The sequence below is a fragment of the Chlamydotis macqueenii genome, chromosome 7 (genome assembly GCF_036417535.1).
Source record: "Chlamydotis macqueenii isolate bChlMac1 chromosome 7, bChlMac1.mat, whole genome shotgun sequence".
Taxonomy (NCBI): Eukaryota; Metazoa; Chordata; class Aves; order Otidiformes; family Otididae; genus Chlamydotis; species Chlamydotis macqueenii.
This window is the reverse complement of record NC_141562.1, coordinates 212,806-236,697: the sequence shown is the minus strand read 5'-3', so window position 1 is coordinate 236,697 and position 23,892 is coordinate 212,806. Positions and strand designations below refer to the sequence as shown.

At 41.3% G+C, this 23,892-nt stretch overlaps 1 protein-coding gene across 2 annotated transcripts in view; it reads right to left on the bottom strand.

Moving 5' to 3' along the window:
• HELLS (helicase, lymphoid specific) overlaps window positions 1–23,525 on the bottom strand; it is a 32,321-nt gene extending 8,796 nt beyond the window's left edge. The window contains exons 1-19 of one of the 2 annotated variants that reach the window (XM_086752331.1): window positions 23,458–23,525; window positions 22,739–22,860; window positions 19,166–19,288; window positions 17,725–17,784; window positions 17,203–17,239; window positions 17,047–17,111; window positions 16,484–16,525; window positions 15,441–15,665; window positions 13,807–13,989; window positions 13,379–13,522; window positions 12,616–12,812; window positions 11,837–11,933; window positions 10,737–10,898; window positions 10,088–10,230; window positions 8,360–8,498; window positions 6,926–7,009; window positions 6,728–6,847; window positions 4,863–4,979; window positions 190–349 (exon numbers count right to left, since the gene is read on the bottom strand). In XM_086752331.1, the coding sequence (XP_086608457.1) occupies window positions 190–349; window positions 4,863–4,979; window positions 6,728–6,847; window positions 6,926–7,009; window positions 8,360–8,498; window positions 10,088–10,230; window positions 10,737–10,898; window positions 11,837–11,933; window positions 12,616–12,812; window positions 13,379–13,522; window positions 13,807–13,989; window positions 15,441–15,665; window positions 16,484–16,525; window positions 17,047–17,111; window positions 17,203–17,239; window positions 17,725–17,784; window positions 19,166–19,288; window positions 22,739–22,843 (2,203 nt within the window). In that variant the 5' untranslated portion in view covers window positions 22,844–22,860; window positions 23,458–23,525. Of the gene's footprint in view, window positions 1–189; window positions 350–4,862; window positions 4,980–6,727; window positions 6,848–6,925; window positions 7,010–8,359; window positions 8,499–10,087; window positions 10,231–10,736; window positions 10,899–11,836; window positions 11,934–12,615; window positions 12,813–13,378; window positions 13,523–13,806; window positions 13,990–15,440; window positions 15,666–16,483; window positions 16,526–17,046; window positions 17,112–17,202; window positions 17,240–17,724; window positions 17,785–19,165; window positions 19,289–22,738; window positions 22,861–22,933; window positions 23,035–23,457 lie in introns of those variants that run through there. The other variant, XM_086752330.1, reaches the window with a different exon arrangement.
• Window positions 23,526–23,892: the final 367 nt, after the last annotated feature.

Genomic DNA, 23,892 nt, shown 5'->3' with positions numbered 1-23,892 from the left:
AGAAGTTATCTACAATATGTCTAAGAATGCATTTTGAAAAGTAATACTATATAGCCACATGTGGGGAAGGTGAAGCTTTTTGCGCTTAAGAAAAATACTAAGCAGTCACAACAGAGTAGTAAGAGTTCTCTCTTGAGATTTAAAGAAGCAACACATGCTTACAGGAAGTCATAAGAGAAAGATACTAACTTTTGTGGATGATCAGCTTCTCCAGTTTCCTCTTGGCAGCAGCTCTCTCTACAATCTTCTGGTCAATAGTATTTGCTGTCACAAGACGATAAACAACCACCGGCTTTGTCTGGCCAATTCTGTGACATCTGTCTTGGGCCTGCAAGTCCGACTGAGGGTTCTGAGCAGATAAAGAAACAAGTTAGCTGCACCATTAACCTTTTTTTAAGAGACGTACCACAGGCAGCATTTCCAATAGTGAGCTCTGAGAGTCAGAGTGGAAGCAATAAGCATGGCAGCTATAGTACAATAGAACTCTGCATCTCTTTACTCTTAAACTCATTCACAACAAGCTCTGCTGCTGTAGCTGCACAGCTAGAGTAACCCAATTAGCTCAGACTGCTTCTGCATGATGTGCTGCAGTTTTCAACAGACTGACACGGTTTGTTATCACCAGTTTAACTGAGAGTGTTAGTTGTAGGTTTGTGGGGTTTTTTTGTTAGAGGATAAGAAAAGGGATTTTAAAGTTTTCAGCCATTCCTGAAGCTGAACAGTCATGCAAACGGTAGAGCTGTCTATTGAAATAGAGTGAAGATGCAGAGGTCCTCAGTCATTTCCTTCCACACCTCTCTTCTTCCCAGCCTCCAGGCTCACAGGAGCAGTAGAATCCTAGCTAGCTAAAACAATGTGGCAAGTCGCAGGAGGAAAATTCAAGGGCTGGTACTAACATGGCAGCTGTTGGAAACAAGGAACCTGTAGAGGGTTCATGAAGCTAGGTACCTCTCTGGTACCTCTCTGTAACAGGTATGAAGCCCTGAAACCAGAGGGAGAGGTGAGTGATGATGACATGGGAGTGCTGCCACCAAGCTTGCCCAAGGTGAGGCAGACGGCTCCACATTTGAAGACTGCCTCCTCCAAGAAAGAAAGGAGGGTGATAGTTGTGGGCGACTCTCTTCTGAGAGGAACAGAGGGTCCAATATGTCGGCCTGACCCTACCCATAGGGAGGTGTACTGCCTTCCTGCGGCCCGAGTCAGGGATATTTCTAGAAAACTCCCCAGCCTTATCCGCCCCTCTGATTATTACCCTTTATTGATAGTTCAGGCTGGCAGCGATGGGATTGCTGATAGAAGCCTGAGGATTATAAAACATGATTTTAGGAGGCTGGTGAAGTTAGTTGATGGAGCGGGCATACAAGTAGTGTTTGCCAGTATTCCTTTGGTGGCAGGGACAAACACTGAGATAAGCAGAAAAAGCCATCTTATAAATGCATGGCTGAGAGGCTGGTGCAAATGCAAAAATTTTGGATTCTTTGATCACAGGGCGGTCTACTCGGCACCTGGCCTGAGGTTGGCTGATGGGAATTGCCTGTCTCCAAAAGGGAAACGGATACTTGCCCAGGAGCTGGCGGGACTTCTAGAGAGAGCTTTAAACTAGATAGGAAGGGGGAAGGGGATAAAGCCAGGCCTGCTAGAGATCGGCCTGGGGAAGTGGTATTGGGATTAGGAGAGAGGCGAGGGGCTCAGCTGAGGTGCGTCTACACTAATGCATGCAGCATGGGGAACAAGCAAGAAGAGTTGGAAGCCATAGTGCGGCAGGCAAACTATGACCTAGTTGCCATAACAGAAACGTGGTGGGATTGCTCCCATTACTGGAGCGCTGCAATGGATGGCTACAAACTCTTCAGGAGGGACAGGCAAGGAAGGAGGGGTGGTGGTGTGGCTCTCTACATTAGGGAATCCTTTTCTGCTACTGAGATTGTGACTGGGGATGATAACATTGAATCCCTATGGGTAAAGATCAGAGGAAGGGCTGACAAGGCAAACATCCTGGTGGGCGTCTGTTATAGACCGCCAAACCAGGATGAAGAGACAGATGAGGTATTCTACAAGCAGCTGGCACGAGCTGCATGGTTGTCAGCCCTTGTCCTCATGGGGGACTTCAACTTCCCTGACATATGCTGGGAGTACAGCACAGCACAGAAGCAGTCTAGGAGGTTTCTGGAGTGCATAGAGGATGCCTTCCTAATGCAGTTGGTCAGAGAGCCCACGAGAGGAACTGCCCCGCTAGACCTGCTGTTCGCAAACAGGGAAGGTCTGGTGGGAGATGTGGAGGTTGGGGGCTGCCTTGGACAGAGTGACCATGAAATGATAAATTTCTCAATTCATGGTGGAGCTTGGAGGGGGAATAGTAAAACTGCTACCTTGGACTTCCGGAGGGCGGACTTTGAATTGTTCAAGAGACTAGTAGGGGGAGTCCCCTGGCATTCAGTCTCATTCAGTCCAAGAGAGCTGGTTGCTCTTCAAGAAGGGAGTCTTAAGGGCGCAGGAGCAGGCGGTCCCCCTGAGCCGCAAAATGAGCCGGCGGGGAAGAAGACCGGCGTGGATGAATAGGGAGCTATTCTTGAGGCTCCGGGAGAAAAAGAGAATCTACCGCCTGTGGAAGGAGGGACGGGCAACTGAGAATGAATACAAGGAAGTCGTTAGGATGTGTAGAGGTGAAATCAGAAAGGCAAAAGCCCAGCTTGAATTTAACCTGGCCACTGGGGTGAAAAGGAATAAGAAACTCTTTTATAAATACATTAACAGTAAGAGGAGGACAAAGGAGAATATCCACTCTTTGCTGGATGAGGCTGGGAATGTGACCACTGAGGATAAGGAAAAGGCGGAGGTTCTGAATGCCTTCTTTACGTCTGTCTTTAAAGGTCAGACCAGTTATCCTCAGGGTACTCCTCTCTCTGACCTGGTAGTCTTGGCTGGGGAGCACGCTAACCCCCCTGTGATTCTGGAAGAAACGGTCAGAGACTTACTACTCCAACTGGACTGCCACAAGTCCATGGGGCCGGATGAGATCCACCCAAGAGGGCTGAGGGAACTGGCGGAGGTGATAGCCGAGCCGCTTTCCATCATCTATCAGCGCTCCTTGTTGACTGGTGAGGTCCCGGAAGACTGGAGGATTGCCAACGTGACTCCCATTTACAAGAAAGGTTGTACGGAGGATCCGGGGAACTACAGGCCTGTTAGCCTGACCTCGGTTACAGGGAAGGTTATGGAACAGATAGTCTTGAGGGAGATCATGCGGCATGTGCAGGATGGCCGGGGGATCAGGCCTAGCCAGCATGGGTTCATGAAGGGCAGGTCCTGTTTGACCAACCTGATCTCCTTTTATGATCAAGTGACCCATCTGCTGGATGAGGGAAAGGCTGTTGATGTGGTCTACCTAGACTTCAGCAAAGCCTTTGACACTGTCTCCCACGGTATTCTCCTGCAGAAGCTGGCAGCCCGTGGCTTGGATGGGTACCCTCTTGGCTGGGTAAGGAGCTGGCTGGAGGGCCGGGCTCAGAGAGTGGTGGTGAATGGAGTTAAATCCAGCTGGCTACCGGTCACAAGTGGTGTTCCCCAGGGGTCGGTGCTGGGGCCTGTCCTCTTCAATATCTTTATTGATGATCTGGATGAGGGCATTGAGTGCACCCTCAGTAAGTTCGCAGATGACACCAAATTGGCTGGGAGTGTGGATCTGCCTGGGGGTAGCGAGGCCCTACAGAAGGATCTGGACAGGCTGGAGAGCTGGGCTGAAGCCAATGGGATGAGGTTCAACAAGATCAAATGCCGAGTCCTGCACTTCGGCCACAACAACCCCAGGCAGCGCTATAGGCTTGGGGCGGAGTGGCTGGAGGACTGTGTGGAGGAAACAGACCTGGGGGTACTGATTGATGCTCGGCTGAGCATGAGCCGACAGTGTGCCCCGGTGGCCAAGAAGGCCAACGGCATCCTGGCTTGCATCAAAAACAGTGTTACTAGCAGGAACAGGGAGGTAATTGTCCCCCTGTACTCGGCACTGGTGAGGCCGCACCTCGAGTACTGTGTTCAGTTTTGGGCCCCTCACTGCAAGAAAGACACTGAGGCCCTGGAACGCGTTCAGAGGAGGGCTACGAAGCTGGTGAGGGGTCTGGAGCACAGGCCTTATGAGGAGCGGCTGAGGGAGCTGGGATTGTTCAGTCTGGAGAAGAGGAGGCTCAGGGGAGACCTTATAGCTCTCTATAACTTCCTGAAGGGAGGTTGTAGTGAGCTAGGGGTCGGCCTTTTCTCTCGTGTAGACAGTGATAGAACTAGAGGCAATGGTTTCAAGCTGCGCCAGGGGAGATTCAGGCTGGACATTAGGAAATATTACTTCTCGGAAAGGGTAGTCAGGCACTGGAATGCACTGCCCAGGGAGGTGGTGGAGTCACCGACCATGGGGGTGTTCAAGAAACGTTTGGATGTTGTGTTGAGGGATATGATTTAGCTGAGAAGTATTGGTGATGGTTGGACTGGATGATCTTTTAGGTCTTTTCCAATCTTGATAATTCTGTGATTCTGTGATTCTGATTCAAACGTAAATAATAAATCAAGAGAAGGAAACTAATCTCAATAGTAACAGAAAAATATCTCCTGCTTTTGGTGTAACTCAGGGGTAAAGAGGCTAGTTTTGGAAACCAACTGTAACGTTGTATTCAACAAGCTAAGACTTTTCAAAAGAGGCTGTATTATTTCACATATAACATGTTTTCATACACTACTTACTATCTTCACATAACACCTCATTAAAGTCAGAGAAGTGGTCTATACCATAACATGTTAGTAAATGAGTATCAAAAGCAGCAACAGAGAAAGCATTTTATGACACACATCATTACGGTAACAGTCTGTCAACATACCCAGTCACTATCGTATATGATTACTGTGTCTGCCGCAGTTAAGTTTATGCCCAAGCCTCCAGCTCTTGTACTCACTAAGAACAGGAAGACGTCAGGATCAGTATTAAACTGATGCATCTGGAAGAGAATTTGTGTATTATAAAACAGCAGATGGATCAAACACAAAGTAGCTAATGTTTTACTTTGAGACACCTGTGTTTAAAAAAAATGAACACAGCACATGCTGTTAGAGGCCAGACTAATGCTTTAAGAAACACTGTGTGCATTTGGGACAGGACAAGACCAAGAAGATGAAGCGTTGTATTTTCTTATCTGATGATTTCAGTTAATGAGTTGTCTAACACACAATGGAGATGACTATAGTGAGATATGGTCCAAATCACATTCACCTCCACATAACTTACCATCCAGTGATGAGCAAGGTGAGCACAGCCCAAGCTGGCAAAGCCTATAAACATATCTACTTCCTGACATAAGCATCGATCTAAAACACTGACGTCAACTTGGCTGTAACTTCCAGCCTGTATACCTCCTCCTCTTACTTCAAAACTCAGAGTAACTTTCTGGCCTCCTACTCAGCATCTAGCCTGCTTTCACTGCAAGATGCTTCCAACTGTCAGCACAGCTTTTACCAGGTCTGCAATACCAGCCAAAACCTAGCCTACTTAGTCTGATCACCCACATGCTGGTAGAAAACTGCAAGTGTATAGTAACTTTCAAGACTTTGACCACAGCAGAGAAAAAGAAACCATCAGCCCCCTGTCAGGTGGAAGCAGCTACCCAAGCTGTCTAAAAGCTCCATACCCTCTGGGCTCTCCTGGACACCAGCATCCACAGCACCAGCAGCAAATCATGGAGCTGGGAAGAGCCTTGCTGAACTCTGACCTGGTGACCTGGAAGATTTATCTCATCCTGCACCCATACTACATTGTGGCAGGCACACAATCAACTCCTAAAAATCCCTGCAAGGCAGCAGCACAAAATTTTATCAGCTTAATAAAAGTCAGTGTAGCTTGCTGACATGGTGCTAGTTAGCCTTTCCTCTTTAAGAATCATCTCTAACAGTAGCAACTTAAGTGTTTAGGGGTTTGGCCTCTCAGCCACACTGTGGCACAGAAAATGATGAAGTAGACAAGCACAATTTGAGCTAGATGGTCTGTTATCTGCCACTGTTTTTCTGCATCTTCATAAACACTAGCTTATACTTTGGAGACCACATGCCAATTGCAGCACATCCCCTAGACACATCCTATGTACTTCCTCCATGTATGCACTGCTCTTTAATGTCCCTGCAAATCCTCAGAGCTTTTCCAGAACTGCCCTACATGGCTGCTCTTCATGATATTAATGTACCACTGTAGTAAGGTCTTCTGTGGTTATCTGAAATCATTACAAGTATGCAAGAACAAAGGATTGCACTGGAGCAAATCCATGTGCAATTTCAGGCTGAAGTTACAGGTGTCCCACTAAGTACAAAACCCCATTTGCTGGAAATCTACTTTATTTGGCGTTAGACTTGCAGTACTCTCTCAGAGATGCTGGCATCACATCCTGGATGCCAGGGAACAATACATGTATGGGTAAAACTGGAATTAGTATCTGCCACAATCCAGATATATCACATAACTTCACATCTGGGTAACAGACTATGTGAGCACCCATCATTCTAAGCATACCTCAAGATATTGGTTAGTAACACATTTCACTACTTCAGTATTTCTGAGCTGCAGGTATTAAAGCAGGAGCAAGGATGCCCGTTTTAAACATAGAAGTCTTTCGCTATTAAAGGTGTGAAATCATACCCTCATGTCACAGGAACAAGCAGAATTTGCCAACAGGCTCAAAGGGCATGTACATCTACTTACGTTTTCTTCTCTCTCTGAGTAGGACATAGAACCATCCAGTCGACTAAATTTGAAGTCTCTCAGATAGCAGTAATCCATCAAAATGTCAAGCATCATAGTCATTTGTGAAAACAACAAGACCTACAAAACGAGGAAGATTCCTTAGTACCTTTTCTTTTGGTCACAAGGAGACAACTATGCCCCTCGCAATAGCTTTACCTTATGTCCTCTCTTTTTCAGTTCTGGAAGCATTCGGTCCAAGAGTAGAAACTTGCCCGAATTCTTGACTAGATCTTCATCAACCTTGGAACAAAGGAGAGGGGAGAATATAAAAAGTTTCTCTGACTCAGAAGCAACAACAAAAGCTGGCTGAAAGCTTCTCACAGAAACAAGCTTGTATCATCTTTTTAACTAAAAGCCGTAAGATTGGAAACAACACTAATTTAGCAAACTACATTGAATCAGGCAAATGATAATGAAACTAAATCAAACCCCACCATTTAATTTGCTCCAATAATTTTAAAATTAACTAATTAGGCTTCATCTCATTTCTGGAAGGACAAATCCTAACAATTTTAATTTTTCCACAAGGAAAAGTGCTGTTGTTTCTCTCCCAGCTTGTAATTAATGCACAAGGCTTCCATCTGCTGGATATAAGGAAGCACTGCTGAGCACGCACCACCCATCAGCCAAGCAACAAAAGTTGACAGAACAAGTACTTAAACTGCTACCTAAGACGACTCTTGCCAAAGAATTTGTTAGTTATAATTCTTGCCACAAGCTAAGAGCAAGGATATAGAAACTTCTCAGGTTTAAGCCATACAGCAGCCATCTCAATAATTCTTAATCCATTTCCCTGAGCAGGTACTAGCTCCTGCAAGCGGTGTCAACGGTCAAACAGTCTGCATTTCCTACACGTTAACTAATTTCTCCTCATCATCTAGACTGGGCTATCTGCTTTTTATGCATTGACTTTACATGGATAAACTAGAACAGTTTGCTCCTGAGTGCAGCTGAATGTTATCACCCACTGAACATGAAACATGACTACACATGACCACAAACCTACATTCAGAATACAATAGCAACTTCCAGTTGTTCAAGATTCTTCCTATTCATATTACTTCATACTTTCCTATATTGCCAACTGCTTTTTGTAGATTAAAATGCCATTTGACCTTTGTGATACAATTTGGATTTTTTCCCTTTTGAGGGGAGGAAAGGATGCCGTATTCTCAGAGCAGATGACTGTTGTACTTGTTTCAGCCCTTCAACAGCTCACACTTAAAAGTCACCACCACACCTCTTGCAGTGTGTACAATTTATGTCATGAACAGTTCAGTAAGGTCAGCATTTTTTGTTTTGAAAATTAACCTTTGTGAGGAGAGCTTGAGGCAAATCCTAAAACACCCCGTGTCAATGGAACCCAGCCACACAGTGAACTGAATTCAGTAACTTTGCTCCCAGCAGATCAGCGCTGCCGTAATGAAGAATACTATGGCATCACCATGCAAAGGCTAAAGAGGCACAGAGGCTGAACTGGTCTCTACAACTGCTGCTGCAGGAAGCTTCAAATAAGGATTCAGTCACATACTGTCTACTGCTTTTTAATGCCTGGAATAATTTTTCTCATAATCCTTTTAAAACATGTACCTTGAATTGTTGTGTAGCAGGGTCCAAGGGGTATTCAATAAGATAGGGGTGATTACAACATTTTCTCAGTAACATCATAATATTCTGCAGTTTAAGGTTCACCTCTGAATCCATGGGAATGCTCACTTCTACCACTGGCCTTGAAAAGATACATCATCTTATTAGTACAGAAAGTGTCACCTTATTGTTACCGAAGAAAAAAAAAAAAAAAAACAAAATCAAGCAATGGTTCACATGCTGTGTCAAATGTTCTCAAAATCTCTCAGAGTTAGGAAAGCTATTACCAGATGAAACTTATTTTAGTGCCACACTTGGCACTGAAGGCACAAGAGTTTGCCATTATTGCTTTAAAATACAAAGGGGCAGTCAATTGTAATCAGAGAACACAACTTGTGCAAGTCACCCAGCAGAAAAAGGAAACAAAAGCGAACCCTCTCTAGAACAAATTATCAGATCTCCTGCAAAATAATACACAAAGCTATTCCAAAATCATCCCATTTCAGCCACATGTACACATTGCAGGATTCACAATGAATACAACTATTTAGCTCTTCCACATCTAAGTACCGTCTTCAACATAAGGTATCTATGCACACCATAAAACTAAAAACCATATATTTAAGTGTTTTTTCTTGAAAAGTACACTGGACTACAAAAAAAAAAAATCTAGCAAAATACATTTCAACCTGGAAGATTAAACTGGTTTTCCTTAAGCCCAATTTAGAGCCACCAATACACCTTGCCAGACCCAAGAATGAACCCAATTCCTCAGCTCCCTCAGTCTTGAGCCTCAGCTCTGATCTTAATCACCAGAAAGCAACCGATACCTGTCACCAAAACAGCAATAACCATGCTGGCCATTTGGGTTCCAGGCCTCAGCTTAAGCCTACATATTTTACAAAATTTAGCAAGGAAACTACTCCTCCCTTTTCTCCAGTCTTGAGCCCAAACTTTACCTCAAGTATTCCTAAGTAATTTTGCAAAAACCTAAAAGTCAACTGTAGTTAGCACACCAGCATTATTCTTGTCCGCTCTTTGAGCCAATGAAAAGATATACCTGTGAACGTAATCGGACATTAGTGACAACAGGTTTACCTGAACCTTGCAAAGCCTACAAAACCCAGCAATAAGCCAAGCTCTTCAGTTCTTTTGTCCTCATTACTAGCTGTAGCCAGGACCTAAGCTACTACAATGAAATTTCAATTACCAAATAATTAAGACGAAGCAGTTCTTCCATGGCTGGCCCCCAATACCATCTTAGGCATTGAGTCTTTGGTGAAACCACAGTTCTTCACTACCAAAATGTTCTAACAATCCAAAGGAATTACATGTCACACTAAGACATTTTAGCTCTTTATGGATTATCAGCAGCACAATCGTCACAGGACCTACCTAAGACTGTGACTAAAGAAAACAGGGACTCAATAAGCAGTTTTATTGCTAGAATGCTGCAAAGGCTACAGGTCTGCAAAGTCTGTAGCAAGTAGGAGTAAAAGTCTTGTAGTCAACCAGAATTATTGAGTGATGGTACAACCTAATCATTGCTATCACGGCCTAGTGAATATTAGGCAAAAGCAAAGAAACGAATCATAACGGTACAAGGATTACAAGGATAGTGAATTATCTAAAGCCATTATTCTTGATCAAATCCAATAAGAAAAGCTCTGGAAGCAAACTAAGAGGGAGGTATTTAATATAATAATAAAAAAAATCTTTTAGGGCAGGCACCTCTCTTTTTCTACTTCCTCTTGCATTTTGCTGATCAATTTTTCCAAGTCATCAGGTGAATCATTATGTTCTTCACGATAATCAACCAGTTTTCGACTACGGCGTTTTGGTCGGCCTGTAGGGCTCAACTCAACCACTTCTTCCTGTGGGAAATAACATTGCCATCAACAACAGACAGCTTCATATTCAAAGGCCTATTCTGACCCAAGAATTCTGAATACTGAAAACAGGTCTCAGTGATATGCATTATACAATACTTAGACCAGGCAGCTCTAAGTTTTGCTAAGTAGAAAATGCAGTCCAAATTTTAAAGGTCTATAATAACAGATTTTGAAAGCTTCAGCTTGATTTTTAAAAGCTGCATTAGTACCTTACTACTTTACAGCAGATACTGTGAACTCTGTGAAAACTGTCTTCTTTTTTCCCCAAGCTACAAGTAACCAGGAAGAACATATTTACACTCATATTGTATTAGTGCCCACTGAGGCCAGTCACAATAACTGCCATTGGAATAGATAACAAAAAGAGCAGACTAAAAATTTAAGCAAAAAGTGGGCTTAGTTACAATGCTAATGAAGCAATACCAATATGTTTTTGCCTACATACCATTAACAGCAAGCACATTTCTAACATCCATATCAGTAGATACCTCGTTATTTCCAAGCAGTTTCGTAATGGTACGATTTACAATGGCAGTATAGAAAGTTTCTTGCTTCTTTGTCAGCGGTGCGTACACTACAACTTCACGTTTAGGAGGAACCTCAAGAGCAACATCGGATTTCAGTCTTCTCAGTAAAAAAGGTGTCAGAATCTGAAATGTTGAGTAGATATTTAACAATTACTCAGAGCTCTCAACATAGCTAGTTTAAAAAACCGAAAAACCAACCAACAAAACAACACACAAAGAGGTCTACCGATATAATGTTATTTTGACAATTTAAAGTAAGGGAGTTAATTTGCAGAGTTCCATATTTCATTTTTTAATATAAATGCCTACTCCAAAACTTTTATGTGCATGCTGGTAATATATGTGTTCAAACACATCTGTTAACATATAAAAAATGTTGAAGTAGTTACTGCTGCACCCTTATTAAATACATTACAGACATTTCAATTAATTTTCATTAATTGAAAGTAATTTCATTATGAAACAGCTCATTTTGTTTGTTACAGTTCTTAAAACAAGTTATTCTGGGAAAGCCCCAAACCTTTAACCAAAATAAATAATAAGGTGTCTAGAAGATACAATTTACATCTCTCTCTCACCATCAGCTTATGGTGGAAAAATGATAGTTCTGTAAGCATTTACTTCCACCCCTCCCTTAAAAAAAAGAGTTTATAGAGTATTAGTTTCATTTTGAAGACAGGCACATTATACAACTAGTTTGTTAAAAGGTATTCTGTTCAACACCTAAAAGTTCCCTCAAAATTACCTTCCAAGAAAATAAATACACCAATTAAATCTTTTGGCAAACAGAAGCAAGAAACTGCAATTAAGTTTGATTAAACTCAATTCAGTTCCAAGAATAAAAATGAGTCATTATCAAAGAGGTATATTGTTCCTTTCAGCATTTATAAGTGCTGTAAAGACTAAAAAAATCCCACAAGTCTAAGGAAGTCCAGAAGTGCCACAATAAAAGCCTCAGGCCCAAAATTCAGCTCCACAAACAAGATTGATACACTTCATAATAATGTCAATATTAGAAATAAACCACTAAAAAAAAAACAACACAAAAAGTAAGTGCAAACCTGATGTAGCATATGCAAGATGTTTTGCTCTCTTTCTTTAGCAATAATATCTTCAGCAGTTTCTGTAATGCTGGTAATATCAAACCATGATTCAAAGCTATAAAAGGAAAGCAAGAAAAAAGGAAATCTTACTTTATAGCTATTAATTCTTCTTTATTTAATGTACTATTCTTCTCTTATCCTGCGATTTAAGAAAAACAAAGCACTAATATACATTATGAATAGAGGGTGAATAGGAGGTATTTCTGAAATATACCTGTCAGTTCCAATGCTTGAGATTTTAAGTGATTGGTAAAAACATTTGTATTAGTTGGAATATTTACTACAATCTATTCTATTTAATCTAGTCTATATCTTTTTTCCAAAGTTAGTCTGAAGACTGTTCTGGCAACGTTCTTTCACCTGATCTCCTTCAGAAAATGATCTGTCTCCCACGAGTCCCGTCTCTGCCAGCCTCACACAGCTTTCTCCAGCACCTTAGAGAATCTCAAGCAGCACCAGGCACTTATGATTAGACAAACATCTCTCCCTGCAAATGCTCATGTCTTAGCTCAGAGTTGAACTTCCACTATCCATAGAGCTGACAGTTACTTCCTTCCTTTCTGAAACAGCTAAGTGTGAAGGCACGACACGTTTCAAAGCCTTTACCACCAAATAGTCATACTGAGTTACAGCCATACCATAAAATAGCTCTTCACATGCTGACATAAGTTTAACAATTAGAGTCATACTAATGCCCACACAGAACAAAAGGGAATAGTTTTCAGATCACAACCTACCTTTTCAAATCATCAAATACATCTGGCAATAGGAAGTTAAGCAATGACCAAAGCTCTGCCAAGTTGTTTTGCAGGGGAGTACCAGTCAACAGGAGTTTATTGTCTGCGTTAAATCGTTTCAATTCTCTGATAAGGCGGCAGTTCATATTTTTAATCCTGTGACCCTCATCTACTATCAGGTATTTCCAGAAGCAGTGCTACAAAAAGAAAGGATATCAGTAAATCTTCGCTTTACTCCATCAAACATGTGCCAGATGAGATAAGGAGGGCTATCCAGACTGTGATACTGCCCATTACAAAGATCCTGTTTATCATTGTTTCTCACTAGACCAGAAGAGCTGAGTCCAAACAGTTAATGTCATATATCTGCTTCATGGTGACTGCATTTAGAAAGCTTAGGTGATTACAATAAAACTTCTACACGAAACTCATCTCACTGAAACAACCACTCTTATGTTAACCATTGTATTTATACACTAAGTATAGCTTAGATAATGAAAAGAGCAGGTATGCTCTAACTAGATGCTTACTTTGCTTTTTGGACAGTGTTCTGTTTGAAGTACTTCTTAAGCAAAAGATTACAGGGCCACTGCTACCAGGGAAACAGAAGTGAGTGCCAATATAAATGCTACAGTATGACACTCATTGTACAGGCAGCATGCAGTTGTTGTTTTTTTTTTCTTTTTATACTATATTCAAAAGCATTGCTATTAGTGATGAGGCATTCCACCCATCCAAGGGGTTTTGGGAGACCTTAAGATACCTGCAGGGCATTTCTGTCTCGCATTGCTATTTCAAAGGAAGTAATGACCACAGGATGGATTTGCAGTGATCCCTGGCGTCCGTGAATTTTACGAACTAGTTTGCGACGTTCCTGCTGAGCTCCATGATAGAGCATTAGGGGAATCTGGGGCGGGGGGGAAAAAAAAAAAAAAAAGTTTAGAGTTTAGAAGTTAGGTGAACTAAGCTCATTTAAACCTGAACAGAAGATAGCAGAGATAATTAGCTTTGTTACAAGAAGGTTGTAAATACATAGCACGTCATGGCACAGTGTGTGGAAACCACATAAACAACTACAATTAAACTGATGTATATAGGGAAAGCTTCAAGGCCAAAAATAGAACAAGAATTAAATAATTTGTTCTTTTAAAACTAAGGAAGAAAGAGAAAAAAAAAATTAATTTCTTTTACCTCTGGAGTAAATCTCTTGAATTCAGACATCCAATTTGGAAGAGTAGACAAAGGACCACATACTAAGAACGGACCAGGGACTCCTCGCTCCACCATCAGTGCTATTGTTGCAATACACTGAATCGTCTTCCCCAATCCCATTTCATCAGCTAGAATGCCATTTATACCATTTTCCCAAAGCATCTGCATACACAGAAAAAGAAATGTAAATACAAAATATCTTAAGAACAACAGACATCTTTAGGAATGCTAACACCTGTAGAAACTCTCTACTAGGTACATTTTGTATTACAAATGAGCAAGATTTCTCCATGATGAAAATAAATACAAGCATCTTGTAAACCTCAGATATTCATACATAGATGTATGTGCTTCTAGCCAATTAAGTGCCTGACTAGGACACAAAAACCAGAACAGTATCAAAAGAAAGGATGTAAATTAGTGTTATATCAAAAAGTACCTCAGCTGCAAGTACAGTTTACACTACTCACATTTTTACTCATCTCAGCTACAAAGAATTCCCTTAGCTCCTCCCTCTAAAAGACCAAGTTATTGTACTGATGTTTCAGTTTTATCTGTTCAAGTAGCTTCTATAGGCACAGCTACTTCACCACAGGAAAAAGGTACAACTGACCAACAGTCAGCTGCTTCAGCAAAAGTACTTTGTGCAGACACAGCCTATTCTGACAAGTGACATGAGTAACCTCTCTAAAAGAGCAGAAAGACACAGAAGTGTTCTTCGGCTACTCTACTATTCATAAAGAAGGTGATTATAACTGAGGGACCAAGGAAGCTGATCTTTTCCCTCCCAGAACAGGCCTGTCTTCTCTATGAACTTCCCAGTGACAGAACAGTGAGTGAGTTTAGTGGCATTCACCTGTGAGATCAGCCTAAGCCTGTTAAAACACGATACATATGCTTGTGGGGAAGAAAACAGAAAGTAAAAACCTAACAGAAAAATGAGATCAGCAGCAGAATGAAAATTACTTCAGTGTGGCTCTCATAATTAAAATGCCAAACTGTTCTACTTTGGCTTGCAAGCAAAAATGGAGATAAATTAAATATATATGTGGGTAATTTTTATGTCAAGTTTCTTTAGCTTTTTATTTCAAAGGCTAAAGACAAAGTATTTTAAAAAACACTATCTTAATATCACTAGTTAGATTCCAAGACACAAAGAATAGAAAAACTTCATCCATGTCAGGTCTGCAAGATAATGGGTCCTTAAACACCTATGGGCTAGGTATTCAAGTCCTTGAGAGAGAAAACTAGTAAGACTGTCCCTTAACAGTATGCATAAACTGGCTTTCACAAAGTACTTCTAAGGAGAGGCTGAAAAGACAGTCATGTTGAACAAGAAAATAGATGGAGAAAGTGAAGATGGATAGCAGCAACCAATACATCTAAAGAAATGTTTAAAAACACAAATAGCCCCCCAACACTGAAACTTTCTATCTGCTGCTTGACTTTTCCATAACACTAAATTCTTGTATAATGAGAAATCATAAAGAACTCTCTCTTTTTTCGTCACCTTCCCTGTACCAACAATGATCACAGACTTCTAGTGTCTCTTCCCCTCCATTTCTCTGTCTCAAATCAGAATAGATTCAATTTAATCAACAATCGCTCCATACCCTTAGCCACTCCATGCCTTCCACTTGGTACCACCTCATTACACCTCCAGTAAAAATCTTCGGCTGCTGAAAAGGCACTGGTTGTCCATTAAATTTCCGTACTGGATCAAGGAATTGCTTGGCAGTGTGTCGTACAGCTTGACACAACCTATCCTTAATGACGCTATTTGAGTCTCCATTTTTCTGCAGGTCTTCTGGACACAGGTTGTCAGAAGAGCTTTCATCCTATGGAGGGAAGTTCAAGAACGCGTGACAAGTGGAATACACAAAGCCCACCTAACATATACTTTTGCCCAATATACACCAGTCTTTGCATACAGTGAAGTAAGCCGGACCCTGACACAAAGACAAAGACTTATTTTGAGTAACTGTCAACTCAAGAGTAGAATTTATTTTTAGGATTAATATTACTGCATAGGTAGATGCCAACATGCAAAATTTCAAAGCCTTATATGCATTCTTTACTCCTTCAGAACTGAAGAGCACTGATAGCTACGGAATCGATTGGGCTTACAATTTTCTACCCATCAAAGCAAGCAGACTTAAAACCTTCCCCATACTGGCTGGCATTTAGTGTACCTATTTCCCTTCTGTAACTGGATTCTAGAGAATGGTGGAAAATAATTCATACTATGTTTGTAGCTTTTAAGCTACAGTAGACACAAAAGAGACTATATCTGTCATCTCCATGCTTGAATGCTTAAAAATGACTAAGTCTTAAGGTCTTACACACTAGCACAAATGATTCTTAACAAATTCCATTTTTCAAACTACAGGTGTTCTATAAATAACTGTAGTATAAATAAAGTTCAAATTCAGCATTTAAAACTTAAGAATTTTGAAGTTTTCACCCCAGATTTCTGCAAATAAGTATTTAAGTGCATCCACTTGCACCACTTTTAAAAAAAATCTAATTCAGGACTTCAATATCTATCAGAGATGTTTATTTACAGGAAAAGTTTAAACATATGCTATTAAGTATAAAAAGCCTTCCCTCCCTTTGAGCTTAACATACTTAAACTGCAATAACATGTGCCACATACCTGATTTTCCACTTTACTTTTTTTTGCCACTGATAATATTTCCTGGAAACAAAGAAAAAAACATGCTTATGTGCTTTTCAACCTTAACAGCTACTACTACTATTTGTATTTCACGAGATCTTTTAACTGAAGAATCCGAACATACTTTAAAAAGCTTTCCATACAACATCATTAATCATACAAGGGACTCTAAACAAGGCCACACACCAGAGAACACATTTCAATTACAAAGGGTAACAGAAAGTTCAGCTGGAGATGTAGTCTCTTCACAGTTTGTCTCCCTAAATACTTTAAAAACAAAAAAACAACAACAGAAAAAAAACCCAAAACAAACAAACAAAACAACCCACAATTCTGAATTCTAAAGGTGTTGTTACATAGATCTTTGTTGGAAGAAAGTCATACATTACAGACAGACTACTGTTGGCTTTTGGTTGATAATCTCTGATGGCAATGTACGAGAATACATTGCTTTAAAATACAGATGTCACACAGCAATTGCCTCACCAGTTAAAATCTGTGCTACAAAAATCCAGACAAGCCCATTTATAGTTACAGCCTACCTCTTTGGACATAATTTCTGAGATGTTGTATGTCCCATCTTCTCTTCCTCTCTTCTTTTTTGCACCTGTAAGATAACATTGCAGTTCATACAACACATTAAACATTAAAGACACTAAAAACACAGTACTGACAAAAGGCAAAGCCTAATATATCACCTGATTTCTCCTCTTTACCATCAACTGGATTTTGACCCTAAAAAAAGAAACATAGGAAGAAGTTCATCATCTTATGCATCTCTATCATGACACAGATAAAAAGATGTAATCAGCCTCAAATCATTGTCTTTGAAAGCTTCTTGAAACACTTTTACTATTAAGCAGTTTGTAAAAATACAGCAAAAAAAGCTCCTGTTTATAGTTTTTATTACTTATTCAGCATCTTGGCTAAATATGTAATCATCGCTAAAACAAGAAAACCTCAAGACAAATTCAAATCACTTTCTTTAGTACAAATTAGCCAGAAACATCTCCTTAAGATGACTGTCATGGTATGCAATTTTTAAGCACTTTTAAACAGTCTTATTACGGTTAAAATAAGTGCAGTATACTAAATAGATCCTGCAAGTCAAATACTGGGCTAAGTCTAACTTATTTAGTTCAGGTATCTTCATCAAAATTGACACAGTAATTTGTCAGATTTTATTCAGAAAGTTGCATAAAATAGCTAGTTAATCTTACCTTGGCACACTTTAACATCATCTCTCTCTTTTTTTCTAACTTCTCTTTCCTTCTCTGTTCCTAAAAAAAACCAAACAAACCACAAACAAAACCCACACACACTTTTTATCTTTAAATATCACCCACAAGAGACCTATCCATTATAGAAGTGATAACAGACTTAGATTACCTTGGTAATGTAGAGTTCTGTGTACTCTACAGACTTTGTTTGGTTCTGCAGTCTCACCGAAAGTCTCTATACCGACATAGTTTAAAATGATAAAGTAAAACTTGGGCAAAAAAGTATAACTACTCTAAATTGCTTATCAGTGAATACTTCAAACAATTAAATACAGTAATTTAGAAAGACTCAAACAAAAATATTCTCAGTTGCAAAGTCCTTAAGATCACACCTATTGCAGTAAGTTTTCCATCTATGCAGCTCCCCTTTAACATCTACATACTGCCACTTGTGTTCATTGTGGAACAGAAAGTAATATAAGTTGCGTATAATGGTTTTAAGGAAGAAGTGCTTTCATGTCCTGAATAAATTAAGATTTTCATTCCATCTACTATTTCTACTTGCTAAAAGCAAAAGGATCCTGGAAAAAGAGATAACAGACCTTGGTATCTATCAGATGGAGCAAGACTTAATACTGAAACATGCATTCTATCCATATAGTAACCATTAATTTGAGCTGACAGTTAAACTAGAAAAGTATTTTAAAAAGGAGGTTCTTGAAATCTGTCAGTGTGACTTTTTTAGCACATCATTGCTCTGAATGTTTTCTTAAGATTCTCCCTCTCTCTTCTCAAGCAGGAGCTCTTACAAGCTTGTCCATAAAGGTAACTAAGACAGTCAAGATAAAGCTAGATATGAACACAGCAGCCCACAGATTAAAAAAAGGAAAGAGATCAAATCATTTTATGGAAGCTCTTGTTTGGGAACAGCATGGCCTCAGATCACTGTAATTTATAAGTTTGTTTGAGGGAGGCCTACATTAGCATCCTGAAGACAAGCCTCATCCTCAGCCTTCAGTAATCAACAAAAATAGGCTGCACAACTCCTCAATTCTTTGCATCTTCTATCCTCCCTCCAGATTTTCTATCTCACTTAAGCTTCTTCTATTATTTCAGATATTTATTTTATCTTCCTAGCACTCAGGCCAACAGAAGAATTGTAAAGATATCAGTGCCACATTTACAATGTGATTTTAAGTTATAACTCATACTCTTTCCAGTCTGATTTATTTTTTTCATTCATAGAACAAATTTTGAATATTGCATAAAGCACCGCTTCATTCCTGGGTAGTAGTTCCATTACATTTCCATGTTGTTATTGCAATCTTAACAGCATTTTTACTTCAGTTCAAACAGCTGCACGGCAAAAAAAAAAAAAAAAAAACCCAAACAGATGTCAGGCCATCTTAAGAATCCCCACTGCAGAAAAGAATACACCTACCTCTAGTTGCTGCTGTTCCATTTTGGTTAGCAAGAATTTGGAATAGATGTTACTCTTTTCAAGCAAATGTTGAAGCCTTTTATAGCGCATTTCAGTTGACTCCCTGTCCCAGGAAGCGCGAGCCTGCCCAACACAAAGATCTGTCAAGTATTTATAGATGCTTCAGAGTTAATGCTTTTAATACAATGAAGGGTTCTTCTACAGGTTAATTGCAATTGCCTCACACACACAAGCTTTCCCTTCTCGTCATTATACATCTATGATTCGTGAGTGTATGGACTCACACGTAGCTATGAAGTGCTGCAAGATGAAAGTAACCAAGAGTTGCATTCACTTCCATATGTAACCAGAGCTCTGCACCACACATGCCTCCAGTGCAGCAGCACGAGGCATTCAAGGGCTCAAAGGTGCCTCAACTCCAATTTATAGATTTAGAGCAAAATGAAAATTAAGCTTATTTACTGCCTGCACAATTTGAGAGGAAAAAAAAAAAACACAACAAAAAACCTACATGGCAAAATTCAGTTTTCTTTATGAACATATTCAGACAGCTACAAAATCATCATGCCTAATTTACAGAGGTCAAGTCAATTCCCAGTGTTAAAACAGTACCCTCCCCTTGCTTTGCTTACAAAATCCACACAGGCTTTTAAAAGTAACTTCTGTTGAATCAGTCAAGGCTGTGCATTTAGTAGTTTGCAAATTACTCTTTAAAACTCACATCAAGACTCCAACAAAAAGTAAAAAAGCATTCACCCCTCTACATTCATCTTACATAGCCTGTTAGATTGAGATATCAAACAAGTTAAAAGGTATAAATTAGCATCTCCAAGAGAAACCCCAGAAAGGCCAGATGCAGAGCTTTAGAAGATGCTTATCTATGCTACTGCCTTCAGAAGAAACACTGGGGGCAGGGCACACTAAGGCACAAAGGCAAGGGAATCTTCTGAAACTAAACAGACTAACAGGCAAGGAGAAAAAGGATATTAGCCGAATCACGGGACAAACTGTGTGACACAGAAAAGGGGGAGCATATTCCTCTGCCCTAGAAATCACATCTTTATTTTCCCTAAGCAGTACTCCATGTCATTCTTATCAGGTAGCTATCACCATTATCCTTTTATGTGAGGAAGATCTATCTCCACAAGTTCTCTAGGGCAAGAGATTGCCTCCTTATGATTCTCCATAGAGTTTTTATTTGCTTCTGCTCTTCCCAATCCAGGTTTTTTTCCTTCAGATGAAAAGCACTTGAGCTCAGAAACATCAACCCTTGATGACAATGCCAAAAGAGAATATAATTAAAACTAAACTACTTCATTTGGCAAATTGCTATTGCTCATGTTTTATTGGTGTGAACACAGCATCCTTCCATTAACTGGTCAATTTGCAGGACTGTTCCCTTAACCAACTGCAAAAATTTCAAGGGGAAACATGAAAACTCAAAGACAACGAACAGCATTGAACTTTCACGATTTCTCCACTTTGTCCTTTGACTCAAATCTTCAAGACTCAAGAAATTATCGAGGTTTTTTTTCCTCTTTTTGACTGAAAAGGTAAAAAATTTACCACTTTTTTCATCACTCTACATTTTTCTCTATTTCCATAGTGATATTTTGCCATCAACCCACAGAAAGAAAAAGTGACTCCTTTGTTGAACTGCTGTACAGATCACCTGGCAGGGGGTTTGCCAAAGTGACAAGCATAAAAAAACCAGAAGCTTCAAGAACATCAGCTGCCCCCAAGATGCCAGTAAGCCTGGGTTTAATGACATGTGTAATTTCCCTCGCTCTGACTGGCCCTAGATTGCACAGAGAAAACATGACACAAGAACAGAGGACAACGAGCAATACCCTTGCTAGAGGCAAGCTCTATAGATTCTCAAGAAACAGAGGGGAAAAAAAAAACCAAACAAACAAACAACAAAACAACACCTGAGCCCTGTCACATTATAGCATTATTACAGAAGTGGCTGGTTGTGAAAGAAATTAAACTCTAAGTCCTTTTCTCAATACTTCCTGTGCGATTAAATAATTTGCTCTATAAGGGTTTTCCCCTTACCCTCCAAAAGCATTGCCTCCAAATTTTTAGTTCTAAGTTTGATGAAGGAATACCTGAACAGAAGTTCAGACAGGCTCTATCATGATTTATTGCTTGTAAGAAAGAAGATTATGAGACTTCTGGGAGAATGAAGTATTATTTTCTATCTACAGTATCACAAAATGCTGCAGTCTAAAAATATACCTTTATAAATCACAACTTTTCTTAGTGAAAAGAGAACAAGTAACTAAAATTAGTTCCAGGCCTTAGAAACTTTATTTTTCATGCCCTTAAAATAATGCTTCAATTTTTAAGAAAAAATCGCCCTGATTTCTCAAATATCTTGAATAATAGCATTAGTTCTTTAGAACATAATTCCCAAAAGAGCATTTAAAAGAAGAGTTCTTTCAAGCTTGTATTTCCTTATGCTTGAAATACAATACTTTACATAATATTCTAATACGTTGATAATTTGTATCAGCAGAGGTGTAGAAGAATCATATTTTCATGTTCTCTGTACAAAACAGATTGGTTAATATCAATATCAACAGTATCAACATTTGAAAACATTCACAGCAAGAGAGAAATAAAACATAGTAATGATTGTGTCATTTGTGTTAGGGATGTATCATTTCCTTGAAGCAGTCTACATCTCCTGCAACATAAGCAAACAGAAGCACACAAAGCTCCTACTCTCCTCAACTGCGTGTACAACTGCGTGCAGGAAACAGCAGGAGAGCAGACCAGGGAAGCAACTGGCATAAAACTGATTCTTTTTGGCTTTTTAATCTAGGCTACTTCCTTGACGCAGTTCTGTTGCGGCCTTCAAACACCATTGCAAAGAGAATGAGCTGCCAGTGACAACAGCTGCCTAAGCTATACCTACTACCAAATGAAACACATAACCAGGCTTATTTCTGGAAAGGATAAATGGTATTTATAGAAGTGTCCTGCAGAGCTCTATCTAATCAAGTCGTATGTTCGGTGTTTGTTTTTTTTTAATAAAAGAAGGAGCAAAAAGAGAAAAAGAAGCATTATGTAAACATTCAGAAAACACAAACAAAAACCACTCTTTAGTCTTTAATATTTCAGATAGAAATTCAGAAGAATATGAACTTACTATCCTTTCTGAAATCAGCTTACTTTAAAGGCATGATACCTTAAGATTTCTAGACTCGGAACGACAGAAGTAAAGAGGGAATCTTCTCATTGCAAACTGAAACGTGTATAAAATGCAGTTAAGCTTCTTGCTGACTGCAAGAGTCCACCGTTAGCCTTCAAAACAACAAGCCTCCCGTGGATGATCAAAGGCGCTTGTGAATCGCAGCCACGGTCCGGAACCCTAACAACCTCTCACGTTTGTTTGTTTTGAAATCAAAGGAGCTGCACGCCACCCGGCCCCGGCCCACACGCCCCCGCCGAGCGGGCTAACGGCGCGGGGGCACGGCGCTCACAGCCGAACCCCACTGCCCGGGGGGACCCCCAGCCCTCGGCGGGGCAGCCCCAGCTGCCGTGCGGGGACTCGCCGCCCCTCACCTTCTCCAGCATCTGACGCTCCTTCTCCAGCCCCGCCGCCTCCAGCTGCTCCTCCTCCTTCAGCATGGCCGGCGTGATCACCGCTGCCTCCGCCTGCTCCCCCATCTCCGCTCCCAGCGGTTCTGCAACGAGCGCACCGTTACCCACGGGGATCCCTCCGCCCACCAACCCCCCGCCGCCGCCCCGGGCCCTCACCGCCGCTGCTCGCCGTGTTCTGGGCCGGCATGGCCGCGCGCCGCAGCTGTTGGGCGCGAGGCAGTACGGTGCTGTGCGGTCCGGCGCGCCCCGCCGAACTCCCGCGCTCGCAGCCTCCCCGCGCGCCGCCCGCCCGCCCGCCTCGCGAGACCAAAAACCGCGCGCTGCCCAAGCCGCGCGAGAGGCAGCGGCGCTCTCGCGAGGCCGCTCGCTCCGCCCGGAAGCCATCTTGACTCCTGGCAGGGGACGCACGCGTCCGGTACCCGTTCTGTTGCCCTTCGGTCTGCGCCGGGCCGTTATCCCGGGCAGCGCCTCACGATGGCAGGGACGCGGCTTGCCGGTGCCCCGCAGTGGGACCCTTGGAGCGGACTTGAACCTGCCTGTGCGACCGGGGGTCTCCACACGCCGCAGTCAGCTCTGGGCCTGCGGGGCCTGGGCCGTGCTGACGGTGGCGGTTCCGTTAACCCGTGCTTGTGGCCCTGTGGCGTACAGCCCGCCCTCAGACAGCCGCCGCCGGCTGGTACCTTCAGCCGCCGGCCAAGCACGGTGTAATGAAACTGCCTGGGCGTCATCGTTTTGCTCCCTCTGCTGTCTCCGGATCTCCGTCTGGAGAGCATGGACATAGCCAGGGCTGATTATCTATCCGTTAGTGCGAGGAGTTACGTGTTTACTTGAGCGCTTTTGATGTGTGCCACGAGAGGGCAGAGGAACGCTTAAAACCCAAATGAGAGCTGTACTTGCCTCAACCGATGGAAAACTCTCTTTCCCAAAACATAGTCTACCTTAAATATTTCTGGTGTTCGGAACACAAACACTTTAGCTTCAGCTAAATGGCACAAGCTGTCAAAATAACTTTGGGCTTATCTCATCACCTCAGATCCATAAAAAAACCCACTGTGCTAGTAATTTCTTCCACCTGACTGTCAAATGGATCACTATTTTAAACTTGCTCCGCAAAC